At 41.6% G+C, this 14,136-nt stretch overlaps 1 protein-coding gene across 1 annotated transcript in view; it reads left to right on the top strand.

Annotated features, from left to right (window-relative positions):
- The window catches only part of myo15aa (myosin XVAa), a 135,800-nt gene that overhangs the window by 107,778 nt on the left and 13,886 nt on the right, over nt 1-14,136 (top strand). The window contains 8 exon segments of the mRNA XM_052021366.1: nt 773-851; nt 2,681-2,715; nt 2,717-2,771; nt 2,939-3,027; nt 3,029-3,100; nt 3,771-3,904; nt 10,009-10,142; nt 10,882-11,015. Of these exon segments, the coding sequence (XP_051877326.1) occupies nt 773-851; nt 2,681-2,715; nt 2,717-2,771; nt 2,939-3,027; nt 3,029-3,100; nt 3,771-3,904; nt 10,009-10,142; nt 10,882-11,015 (732 nt within the window).

The following is a 14,136-nucleotide window of genomic DNA, read 5'->3' on the forward strand; positions in this document are numbered from 1 at the left end:
CAGGATTCTACACAGTCTTTGTGATTTAATCTATTGATATGAATTTGAAAACACAATCTTAACCCTCCTGACAATCTTGCTGACAAAACACAAGTTGGAGGTTTGACAAACAATGGGAAATCCTTTAGGAAGAAGTAGCTGGCATGTAGCATAGGGTTTCATGTAGATAAGTTTGAGGTAGTACATTTTTAGCTGAAAAAGCAAAGGATGGGGAAAAAATATTCAATGAGAAGATATTAAAAGATAATGAAAGATGGATGAACAGAGAGACTGAGGGTTTATACACATAATTCTTGAAAGTGGGAATTCAGATAAATAAAACTAAAGTAATAATGGACTTGGAAGAGTATTGGTTACTCACAATTAAAGCTTAGGCTCAGTTTTGCATTCCATTCCAGAAAGGATCCTGCAAAAATGTACAGCATGGATTCATCTAGATTATGCCAAAGATATATAGTTTTAGGAGAGATTTAAGATACTGGAACTATTCCAATTTACTAGATAAGCTGGGGAGTTGATAGTTTATTAAATTGATAATAAGTTTTGAACAGATGAAAAAGGAAAACAGCCAAAACAAATTGTGGCTGGAGAATTTCAAACTCTTGCCAGGGAGAGAGTTTGAGTAAATGTTATTAACATATAGTGATTTTGGAACACAGACAGCTTGGCCACGGGGAATGGTTCTGATAAAATTAAGTGTAATTTTTAAGGGGTAGTTAAATAAAAATTTCCATCACTGGAACATCATCAATGACAATTCCTTTCTCCACAGGCTGGTAGGAGCTCAAAGCGCCAAGTCTTTTTGTTGCCTGGCAATGTGGAGCGACACCTAAAGATAAAAAACGTGCTCGGTGAGTCCTGAATGGGCACCTTTAAAGGCACCTGAAGTATGGCCCATGGATCAATGTCAAATAATCAAACACTGGCTCACAAAGTAGTAAATGGAGTCTTGCCAAAGTAAATGTTGGGATTGAAGCCATTGACTTCAGTACCCACCATAAACTCCTAATGCAAGATCTCAACCCAAAATGTCAACCATCCCTTTGCCTCCACAGAACCACTGAGTTCTTTCAGCAGTTTATTTTTTGCTCCAGGTTCCAGCCTTTCCATTTGCTTGTGTCTCCACCATAAACTCTATTCCCTGAAAACTATTTCCAAATGGACGAATTGGGCCAAAAGGCCTGTTTCCATGCTGTATATCTCAATGACTCAGTTCCATCTATGATAACTGCCTGAAGCTGAGCCAGTCTGTTCACAACCTTGGTGTTATTTTTGGCCCAAAAGATGAACTTCAGATGAAATATCCACGCTGTCACGAAGATTAGTTGCTCCACTTCAGTGGCATTTTACACCTTCCTATCTCAATGTATTTGCTGCGAACACTAGTACCCATGCCTTTGTTACAACTAGGCTGACTACTCCCAACACTCTCCATGCCCTCTCACTCTCCTCTCTCTTTGTTTCTCCTCTCTTGACCCTCTCACTCTCCTTCTCATTCTCTCCCCCATCCCTTCTCTCTCTCTCCCCTCCTCCTCTCACCATCTCCCTCTCATCCCCTCTCTCTTGCATCACCCCTCTTTCACCCTCTCTATTTCTTACTTTCTCACCCCTGTCTCACACATCTCGTTCACATCCCTCTCACCCCTTTTATCAATCGTCTCCTTTTTACTCTCCCCTTCCCCATTCTCTCCCATTTTTCACCCTCCTCCTCTCTCCCCCTCCTCATCTGTCTCTCATGCATCTGTCCCTCTCCTCCATCTCTCTACTCCATCAATCATTCTACTCTCTCAGTACTTCCCTCTCTCATCATTCTCCCTCCCCTCACCACCTTCATCCTCTTCACGTCCCTCCCTACCCCTAACTATCTTCTCCTCAGTCTGTTCTTTTCCTTTCCCTCACCTTATCTGCCTGCTCTCTCCCCCTCCCACCCTTTCTCCTCTCACCCCTTCCACTCTCACTCCTCTCTCACCCCTCTTTCTCTCTCCCTTCTCTCGCCTCTCTCAACCACCTCTCTCTCTACCTGCTCTGTCTCAACTTTTTCTCTCCCCCTCCTCATTTCCCTCCTTTCTCTCTCGTTTACAATCTCCTTCTCCTTTTCTCTCCCTTCCCATCATCTCTCTCAGTCTCTCCCTTTCATTTCTTCTCAATCACCTCTCTAATGTCTCTCTACCACGCTCTCTCTCCTTTAGTTTTCCCTTTCTCTCACCGTCTTTCTCACCCTTCTTCCCCTTTCTCTCTCTGCCTCTTCCTCTCTCTCTCCCTCTCCCCTCCCCGCCATCCCTGCTTCACTCTCTCTACTCTTATCTCTTTTGTTCCCTGTCTCTGTCATTTTATTCTCTCAAACACCCTCTCATTCACCAGTCTCTCTCTCTCAGCCCAACTCTCTCCCCCTCCCTTTCTCTCCTTCTCCCTCTGTATTCTCTTTGTCCTCCCAACCCTTTCTCATTTCTTCCTTTCCCTCTCCCCCCCTTTCTCTCTCTCCCACTTTTACTCTTCTCCCCCTTTTCTCCCTCTCTGTCTGCTCCATTTTTTCTCTGCCTTCATTCCTCTCTCTCTTCCTCCCCAGCTCTCTCTTCCCCATCTATCTCCGCATCCCTATCTCCCTCCCCTGTTGGAAAGAGTTGTGAAACTTGTGTTATGATTTAGAATGAATGCTTTTTCTCCTGATCTAGGTTTGCAGTTGATGTGATTGAAGATTTGTGCACTGAAATGGGACCTGCAGAGCCCAGAAGCTGCAGAGGAATATTCTGTTTTTGTCATCACCAATAGAGGTACTCCCTTTAGTGCCAATTTTGGCATGTATATAAGGCATTGCAACGTGAGTAGAAGAGGAAGCAGAGAACAGAGCATTTATATGAATGGAGAGCATGTGAGAATGGTGGTGGTGATTGGATTATATGCTATAGTCTCATGTGATACTCTCCATGTTCTATTTCAGGGCAAAACGTGCAACCACTCAACAAGAAGGATTACATCCTCGATGTGGCTGCAGCAACAGAACAAGCTGATCCAAACTTCACCTTCTGTTTTCCGACGAATCCTCTGGATTCAGCCTCTGAAATATGATAATGAATTGTGTGTAACTGTGCATTATAACCAGGTACACAAAATATTGTGATAATGAACAAGCTGTGTCTGCCTGGGTATTATAATGAGGGACAACTATGAACATTTAAGTATTGAATGATTTCTTGGCTCAGATGAAGAAAAAGAAATGATTTCACGTTAAGTGTAAAAAGGTGGTGTCAAAACAAAATGGATTTTATTCTCCCTCCTTCGGTGAGTCATTTTGCAATGCAGCCCTGGAACAGTAGCAGTACTGTATTATAGTATCATTTGCTTCTCTCCCCACTTCTCATTACAGTGAGTTTGCTAACCTCCAATGTGTGCTTATTGCATACCAAGACTCCTCACAAGGACGGGCATTGAGAGCTTGAATCCCAAGCTGTTACTGAAGCAGAGCCGAAAACAGGCTTTCCTAAGCTCAACTGCTCAATGGCTTCTGTACCAGTGTTCCTAAACTCGCCAACTATGGAGCCTGGAATTCCCAAACTTATCAGTTGTGGGATCTGGTGTTCACAAGCTCAACAGCTTTAGTTCCTTGTGTTCCCTAGGTCACTGATCAACTGGTTTGCAATACCAGGGGATCTGAAGCAATGATAGTTCGAAACAACATATAAATGAATAAACTCCTGCCTCTCAGAATGAGATTTATTCTGTGTGTTATTCACCCATGACTAGTGCAAATAAATGCCTGTTTTCCAATCCAGATAGTTGCCGATTACGTGAAGGGACTCTTCCATGTTCTGAGTCAGGAGATGATCAGTGATAGTAAGCTCCAGCAAGTGTCAAAACTGGCAGCTCTACAACATCGGGCAAAGGACAGTCTCTATCTTCCCACCATGTGAGTCCATTACAGGAAAACATCTCTATTTCCTTATTCATATTTGGCAATGTGTCCATTTCTAGCAAAGGTAACATTTATTAGCCACACCTAACTGGTCCTTGAAAAGGTGATGGTGATAGTCTTCTTGAAACACTATAGTCCTTTTGAAAGTTCCAGAGAGTTCTGTTGGTTATGGAGTTCCAGGTTTTAGACAAGTATATCCAAAGCAGAATGGTATACAACCTGCAGCCCATGGTATTTTCGTGCAGTTGTTGCCCTTGTGCTTGATGATAGAGTTCCCATATTTAGGAGGTTTAGACAGACAGTTAGAGATGCCCAGAGGTACATTGGAAGGCATGAACCCCCTGACTCATAACATTTTATTAGCTTTCTAAAAACTTTACAAGTCAGCTAGAATGTTGGTTCAAGCAACAGGCACAATCCTGACCTCAGTCCGTGTCTTGTGGATGGATGAGCTTAGATGAACTTGAGACTAAATGAATGGACCCTACAAGTCCTCCTCAAGAATATATGGGCACTTGTGCAAAAATTGGGAGAATTGTCCAACTAGAATAATCAAAAGAAGAGAAACAAAGGACTGCAGATGCTAGAATCTAGATGAAAACACAGTGATGCTGGAGGAACACAGCAGGCCAGGCCTGCTGTGTTCCTCCAGCATCTTTGTGTTAAAATCATCAAAACATTGCCTTTTGCTTCTAGTGCTGCCTCACTACTCTCCTATCTAAATTAAGTTGTACAAAGCCCAATCATGTATAAAAATAACAGTGCACTAACAGCTCTGCCTGAGTAAAATCACAACAGAGTATGGAGTCATACCATATTCATATAAGAAGTTAGTAAATTGATAATTCATTGTGAAGTTAGAATATTCTTGGGACACTTGTTTCTTCAAGGCTTCTTTGGAAGCATGATGATAAAGAGGAATCGATGGACATTTGACTTCATTGCATCCCATAAATTGTCAAATAAATACAAACTGAATTGTGGTCCATCGTCAGACACCAATTCTGCTGTTATTCCAAGCACATCAAAAATCCACCTGAACTCTTATATAGTACATTCCACTCTCCTTCAAGTACCTACATGTCTAATTAAATCTATTGTGCAGTGATGAATACAATTACAGATTGTTCCTTTTTTTGGCAAAAGTCATGTGGACCTGATAAAATAGTCATAATGGTACCTTAAGTTTTATTGCTTCACATTGCCAGCAAACTGTATACATTGGCACAAGTTCCTCCAAGTCTTTTTCAAGATTTGAGCAACAACAGAAACCTCCTGGCCAAGCCCTGAAGATTGATGGCTCCAGTATATTTGGGGTGTAGTTCATCTATAGTCTTGTCTTCTGAGAACACTTGGAATGACTGTTGGTTCTTGGTCAAATCTGTGATTATAATATGGCGGTAAATCTGCATTTAGACACTTGTCAAGGCTGGTTTGTCTTCCAAAGTGTGTTTGTAGACCTGCTTTAGTACTATATCTTGCTGAGTTGCCTCAATGACTGTTTTGGGAAATCTTTGTCTGCAATTTGTGGTGTGAAAATGGAACTACCATTACCAAAATCCAACAATTCATGCAATAGTACAGAGCATTAACATGATCAGTCAAAAGTTCTGCCCCGTCAGTCTGTGCCTTTTATCAGTGGCTGCCCAGTATAGTTCACTATATCATAGCATACTATACATTACATCTGTCCCAAGACTACCAACAGTTGTCCTGAATAAATCTTAAAACTGGCCTTGTTCCTTACTAAAAGTAGATGGCTGGAACTGCATATTATTTGTGTTCTTCCTCACAATGCAACCACGTTGACTCAAATCTCCAGGAATTTTTATCATTCCAGATTATGACCTTAAAGTCCTGTTGTCATACCATAATGTAGGTGGTATGAGTAGACAATATATATGGTATGAGTATGCTATTCAAAGTAAATTCTGTGTCATCTGCAGCAGTTGTAAAATTGTACAGCTACCCCTTTTTGTGACTTCTTATGAGAAGCATGTTTTCTCTGTACTGGTGTTCATTTGAAACTATATTGCCCTGTGTTTAGTTTTATGTGTTTTTCTGATATGAATCACACTTATATTTTTTAAAAGAAGAATTGTGCAGGAAATTGTCTACCAACGCATCTATAAAAATGAATAGTACCACTTACGTCACTTGATGCTTTTCATGTCTATGGACTAAAGCTTTGGGAGGTGTCCTTTGACTATAAGTTACTGTTACATCTGTTTCAGGCATGGGGTGAAATTTTCTGGCATTCTTGGCTCCCTTTCCATGAATTTTGTCACCCTACATCCCACATCAGACATGAGGCATTTTGTGCCTAACAGCTTGTCTCTGAGTGTGAGATCTAAAAATTCTCCAAAGATGCAATACCTTGATATGTTTTTGAGTGCCATGATATAATCACTCATGGGTTCTACCAGCTTTTGATTGTGTTGTGCTGACCTTATAGGTTTCCACTATCTCAATGACTCAGGTTTGAAGTCTTCTTCCAACCTCTGAACTACCTCTGCAAACAAGAGATCTGTGGCTACCTTTGGAGCTGACTTCTGTCAATAAAAGTATATTCCATATCTTCACATTTTCAGCTCAGTCTACCAGCTCAAGTGTAGGATTGGCCTATAAGATGTGAATGATTCAGACGCTTTCCATACTGGCCTAGGCTTCCTATGAAGTCTGCTTGTGCTTGAACTGCTGTTTACTTTCTTTTCCCACCAAAATGATATTGCAATATTCTAGCCTCCTACAAAAACAGAAAATGCTGGAAAACTCAGTAGGTCAGGCAGCTTCTATGGAGAAAGAAACAGTCAACATTTCAGGTCTGTGACTCTTTGTCAGATGCACGGTAGCGTAGCAGTTAGCGCGACGCTATTACAGCGCCAGCGTTCGGGGTTCGATTCCCGTCGCTGTCTGTAAGGAGTTCGTACATTCTCCCGTGTCTGCGTGGGTTTCCTTCGGGTGCTCCGGTTTCCTCCCACATTGCAAAGACGTGCGGGTAGGTTAATTTGGGTTTAAAATGGGTGGCGCGGACTCGTTGGGCTGGAAGGGCCTGTTAGCACACTGTAAATAAAATTTAAATTTTAAAATGCTGCCTGACATAAGTTTTCCTATAATTTCCCATTTTTGTTTTACTTTCACTCAAGTCTCCTTTGTATTTGTACTTTTATTCTTGACATACTTCACTTATTTTCACTTATTGCAGATTTATGCCATTTTCCGTGCTTTAATTTTCTTTAAAATCCAGTTGGCGCAGCTTTAAGAACCCACATTGTTGTTTGGCAAGGCAACATAGCTGCCAACTGAACTCCCCATCTGCCTTGTTCAAACCTGCAACTGGCCTTACAGAGCTTGTATTCAGGAGTTAAACCTTCAGGACCTTTTTTCTGCTGTTTCTGCTGTTTTTTTCTTCTAGCCATGGGGCCTTTAGTCCACAAGGTAAAACGCTGCTCCTGAAGATGAGGCTCTGATTAACATTTTGATTTTTTTAATATCCCATCCTTGTTACCAGCTAGATGTATTCTAGGGTAGACTTTGGATACTGCTGGAGTTCTTGTAAGTTCTATTTACTGTAATAACAGCAGAATACAGAAGCTTCAAGCAAGGGTATTTATTCTAACTTTGGCAGCAAGGAGCTTGCAGTGCACGTGGTATTTATTTACATAACCACATTGAAATAAACCACACTGAGGACATTCTCCAAGTAAAATGCTAAAAGGAACAAATTTGACAGATCAAAACTGTGAATCGATGAGGTGCTATGTGTCATAGTCATAGCAGAATTTTATTCCACTCACAAGCTGTTATCTCTTTGCCTGGAATATACCATTGACATGAAGCCATGGGATCCATTGTGTTTAATGAAGTGTCTGGCAAGAGCAGATCAGGATTGCCTAAAAATGAAATGTTAACCTTATGAGACTCTGCATGCTAAGCAATAGAAGCAACACACTGCAGACTGAACTAAGCAATTCCCCAACCAACAGATCAGTCAAAGTTGTGCAGTCTTTCAACTTCCCTTGTCCATGACACTGGACAATTAAATAGCCATTGGAGTCCATTCTTAATGAGTAAGCCCAGCATATAAATGCAAAAGACAGAGCTGAGGAATTTGCAAGCATTGTATGCTGTCATTGTTGAGAGGATGATCCAACTCAGTTTCTTCATAAAGTCACAACCATTAGAAAATGCAATAATCAAAGAATACTTTTCACACTATGTGCAATCAGGAAACTGCTGATGGTGTGGACCTAGACAACTGACTGAAGATTTGTGCTCCTGAACAACCCATGCTTCTTATAATATTATGTCATCTACCCAACAATATGGAAAATTTACAGGCATGCCCTGTTTAGAAAAAGCAGGAAAAAATGAGTCCGGTTAATTACCACCAATCAACCTACTCTCAGTCATTTAGAGAGTGATGGAAGTATTGTTGACAGTGCTGTTAAACAAGAATGACACCAGGGAGCCCTGGTAAAACTTATGTCATTGAGTGCCAAGGGGAAAACATACCAATGGAAGATAAATTTTGTTGGTTGGAGGTCAATCATTCCATCCCCACGTTTCAAAGTGCAGAGTTCTCAAGGCTGTGTCCTAGCCCCAAATGTCTTCAGTTGTTTCATTCCTTCCATCAAAAAGTCAGAAGTGGGGATATTCACTGATGTTTGCACAATGCTCACTTCCACTTGCAGCTCCTCAGCAAATAGAGCAGCCTGTGTTTGCATGCAGCCAAACCAAGACAATATTCAGGCATAAATTCTGTGGCTGGAACAGATCAGAAGGTACATATCGCGCAATGAGTGACTTACCTCATGATATCCTAAAATCTTTCCTCCATCTACGTGGCATTGGTCAGAAATGTGATGGAATACTATCAACTTGCCTGGATGAGTGAAAGTCCAACAACACTCAAGCAGCTCAGTACAATCCAGGACAAAACAGCTTGCTTTATTAGCATATCATCCACCACTCTAAAAACTCATTCCCACTGCTACAATGTACAATGGCTGTAATGTGTACCATCTACAAAATTCACTGCAGTCACTTGCCTAGGCTCTCACCTCCCAAACTGTAATTTCTAAGGACAGCAGATGCATGGGAACACCATCATCTGCAGGTTGCCCTCCAACACACACCATCCTGACTTGGAACAATATCACTGATCCTTCATGGTTGTTGAATCTAAATCCTGGAACTTCCTACCCACAGCATTGTGGAAATGTCTTTCCCAGACTTCAGTGATGGAAGAAGATGATACCACCATCTTCTCAAGGACAACTAGGAAAGGGCAATAAATCCTGGCCTTGCCAGCCATGCCCAGATCACCCCAAAAAGTGAATCAATTAAAAAGTCAGATCTACAAGTTGCACTATTCTAACTTGCCAAAGCTATTTTGTCAGCACTGCATAAATCAGTGACCTCTCTCACCTCTATCATTGTCTTAATTCACACAGAGTCATCAGGCAGAGGTTTTAAAGAAATGGGACATTTGCCAGCCTGATGTCTCAAGTACACCCCATGTTAAACTCAGAGAGCCAGATGGTAAAGAATGAAACAGCAGAGCCAATACTTTAGTTTTTCAAGCTTTTATTCACAGAGACACAGTCAATTCCTTCTTCCCAACCCTCCAGCCATATAAATGGATATAAGAGAGTTTCTAATTTATATGTATGTATCATCTAAATATGGAGAACTAAATTGATTGAGATCACATGAATACAGTTAACATTCCAGAATCCAGACAAGATATTTGCAGTCAACGCCATGGGAGATCTACTGGTTTGCATTGAGTTTGGATTTAGTTTGGAAAAACACAAGAAATGGGCCCCATACACTCACAGGTTATGGCAGATGAAGCTTGTTCATTTCCTAGCCTGAATCCTCCTGAGTGGGTGAGATAGTTTCAGAGGTTGTACTGTACCAGAGGAGAAACAGGAAAATCAGTCTTGGTTGGCCATAGTGGGGCTTCACTAAAGGTCTGGATTATCTGATCTACAGATCTCTTGGGAGCTCAGTTTGGTGTTGATGATAATCCACTTTTTTCAATAAGTTACCACTTTTTTCTGTGTGAAATTCTTTCTTTCTGTCTTTCCAAGTCGTGAGGTGCAGGATTATGTCCCTGCCCAAATTTACCAACATCAGCGTCCACAATCCTGGCTGAGTATGGTAACTCAGAATACCCAGCATGTTCAGGCCCTCAGTCCACACCAGGCCAGAGCCCAGTTCCTCGGTAAGTGTCTAATTTCACTCAGTGGATTATGATTTGCTGTTGGCTTATTATAAGGAGTTTGTACCAAGACGGGCCTTGGTGTAACTGTATGATTCCTCGCTGATTACAATGTTGGCATTAGCCACAACTGTAAGTGGGAGATGTGAAATAGAGGAAATCATGGGACAACACCAGCTTAACTGACTTTTAAGGTCCCATGTCATTGTCAAGGGTTAGAGGATTGCAAATGGCCCAAGTGCTCCTCAGTAAGGAGGATGGGAGAAACATCAGTAATCTCAATTCTGTACATGGATATCATTTTATGAAAGTGTGTTATTATTAAATTCCATGACGTGGTCAAGACTTTCATAAATTTGAGCACTTGGACAAGGTGCTGGGGAATTCCTGTTACCATTGGAATCATAAAATGGAAGGAGAGCATTGCCTTCCTTGCTATTCATACACCATCCCATCAAGCAGCTTCTGTTCCACCTAAGGCTTAGTCTGTGGCTCTCACATTGACCTTATCAACTACCTCAAAGCCTATAGAACTTGGGTAGAAGAAAATCATCCTCGATTCCCAGTGATTGCCCATGACAGAAAGAAGATTTCATTGTCTTTAGCAGTGGGAGCAAACTGAAAACAATTGAATTTGTCTTCAGTCTAGATCATATTCTTTTATAGTGATCACCAATCCCATCCATTGAATCTCTGATCTGCTTGATCTGTTCAAATAACTGGTTTCTCTGTATTTATGCAGGACTTGTGAGTGCATTTCCTATGTTTGGATCCTCGTTCTTCTACATTCAGAGCAGCAGCAACAGTGCAATAGTTGCTCCATGTATTCTAGCTGTCAATCAAAATGGACTCAATTTCCTGGACAAGGAGACTCATGTGAGTAGTTAAAGATAATTTCAATCAGTTGGAAACAACTGAGCAAAAGGACATCACCACACCAAGCTTACTCCCTTTTTATCCCACATTCTCTCTCCCATGCACATACTCATCCTTTGAATCAACCATTCTGATAAGATCTACAAAAATCATGCCAGAAAACTAGGAAACTGTTTGCAAAATATTTGTTATGTCAATGTTTATTTATTTATTATTCATTATGGGATATGGAAATTTCTAACAAAGCCAGCGTTTGTTGCTCATCCCTAATCGCCCTTGAAAAGGTGAGTTCTGCAATCTGTGTAGTGAAGGCATATTCAGAATGATATTGGATGCAAATATTTATATCCAGTGACAGGACTAATGGTATATATTTCTAAGTAAGGGTAATATGGGACGTGCAGGTGTTGGCATGCATCTGCTGCCCTTATCCTTCTTGGTGGCATGGGCTGTTGTTTGGGAGGTATTGATATTGGTTTATTATTGTCACTTGTACCAAGGTACAGTGAAAAACCTGTCTTGCACACCGTTCGTACAGATCAATTCATTACACAGTGCATCGAGGTAGTACAGGGTAAAAACAGTAACCGAATACAGAGTAAAGTGTCACAGCTACAGAGGAAGTGCAGTGCAGGTAGACAATAAGGTGTAAGGTCATATCAAGGTATTTTGTGAGGTCAAGAGTCCATCTCATCGTATACGGGAACTGTTCAGTAGTCTTATCACAGTGGGATAGAAGCTGTCCTTGAGCCTGGTGGTATGTGCCCTCAGGCTCCTGTATCTCCTGCCTGATGGGAAAAGGGAGAAGAGAGAATGACCCAGGTGGGTGAAGTCTTTGATTATGCTGGCTGCTTCACCAAGACAGTGAAAGTCCATGGAGGGGAGGCTGGTTTTCGTGATGTAGTGGGCTATGTCCACAACTCTCTGCAGTTTCTTGCAGTCCTGGATAGAGCAGTTGCTGTACCAAGCCGTGATGCATCCAGATAGGATGCTTTCTGTGGTGCATCAATAAAGGTTGGTGAGTGTCAAAGGGGACATGCCAAATTTCTTTAGCCTTCTGAAGAAGTAGAGGCACTGGTGAGCTTTCTTGGCTGTGGCATCAACATGGTTAGATCAGGACAGGCTATTGGTAATGTTCACTCCTAGGAACATGAAGCTTTCAACCCTCTCGACCTCAGCACCATTGATGTAGACAGGTGCATGTACACCACCCCCTTTCCTGAAGTCAATGACCAGCTCTTTTCTTTTGCAGACATTGAGGAAAGGTTGTTGTCATGACACCACGTCACTAAGCTCTCTATCTCCTTCCGTACTCTGACTCATCGATATTTGAGATATGGCCCACTACAGTGGTATCATCTGCAAACTTGTAGATGGAGTTAGAGCAGAATCTGGCCACACAGTCATAAGTATACAGAGAGTAGAGTAGAGGGCTGAGGACACAGCCTTGTGGGGCACCAATGTTGAGAATAATCGTGCTGGAGGTGTTGCTGCCTATCCTTACTGATTGCGGTCTGTTGGTCAGAAAGTCAAGGATCCAGTTGCAGAGGGAGGTGTTGGGTCCCAGGTCTTGGAGTTTGGTGATGAGTTTGCTTGGAATTATAGTATTGAAGGTGGAGCTGTAGTCAATAAACAATAGTCTAACATAGGTTTCTTCACTGTCCAGATGCCCCAGAGATGAATGTACGGCCAGGGAAATGGCATCCACTGTAGACCTGTTTCAGCAGTAGGCGAATTGTAGTGGGTCAAGGTTTTCCGGGAGGCTGGAGTTAATGCGTGCCATGACTAGCTTCTCGAAGCACTTCATGATGGTGGATGTCGCCTTAGTGAATTTCTGTGGGTCATTTTTGATGAAACACACTTCAGCAATTTTGTACTGCAAGTGGAAGGAGTGAATATTATGTGGAAGATGCCAATGAAGCAGTCTGCTTTGACCGGGGTGGTGTGTACTAGAGAATTGTTGAACCTGCACTCATTCAGGTTTTCCATCATACTTTTGATGTGCCTTGTAGATAACAGAAAGATCTTGAAAATTAGGCAGTGAGTCACTCACCACACAATGCTGGACTCTTAGCTGCTGAATGCAAATGACTATTAACTGCAAATATTTTTTGCTCACATAGCTAGTGGTTTCCCAAACAGAGGCTAAAAGATTGTATAGAGTACCCATGGATCTTGTACATAGGACATGTATCTGTGGCAATAAGAGTAGGTAAATGGATGAGTATCCAAAATGCCATTCAGGCATCTACAAAGAAGAATAAACATGTTGAAATGTTCTCTGCTTACCCAGATGAACGCAGTTCCATGCCATCTAGGAGGAAACTTCCCACTGATTGGCATCTCACTTCACCACTTTAAACATTCGCTCCTTCCACCAGTAGTGCTTTGTGGCTGCAATATATACTGGAGCAATTCAGCAAATTTTCTTTGACAGTTCCCCTCAGTCTGTAACCTCTTCTTTCCAGGACAAGAGCAGCAGATGTATAAAAATGCTGCCACTCCAAAAGTAGACGCCATTATGACTTGGAAATTAATTTCCATTGTCATTTTATTCAAAATTTGTGAACTCTGCTTAACACCACAGTGGGGAAGTCTTCACCAGACAGACAGCAGCAGTTCAAGGAGGAAGCCCTCCACCACCTTTTCAGGACATCTAGCGATGTGCAATAAATGCTTCCTTGCTAGTGGTGCCCATATCCTGTGAATAAAATAAAAATGAACTTTTTGCATGTCTTCCTTAGGCAAGAAGAACAAAGCTGTATTTTGCACTCCTGTCATGGCTTCATCAAATCTTATATTACTACAGCATTTTGTATTTATAATCTTGGTTGAATGAAAAGGAATACTTTTATATACCCAGCAGATCAGGCATCGGATTTTGAGAAACGGAATTAACATTTAAACAGGATGACTTTTCAGCAGAACTGGGATAAAATGGAGATTTAACAAGTTTTAAGAACAAAGAAAGTGGGGAGGGGAGTAGAAGATGTGTGATAGGTGGAAGGCAGTTAGAGACAAAGACAGAGACAAAGGAATGATGACACAAAAGTAAGTAAGTGATAATGAGATAAGAAACAAAAAGTCAGACTGGAAGATGTGTAAATGGAGAAGGCAGAAT

The sequence above is a fragment of the Pristis pectinata genome, chromosome 8 (genome assembly GCF_009764475.1).
Source record: "Pristis pectinata isolate sPriPec2 chromosome 8, sPriPec2.1.pri, whole genome shotgun sequence".
NCBI classification, from domain to species: Eukaryota; Metazoa; Chordata; class Chondrichthyes; order Rhinopristiformes; family Pristidae; genus Pristis; species Pristis pectinata.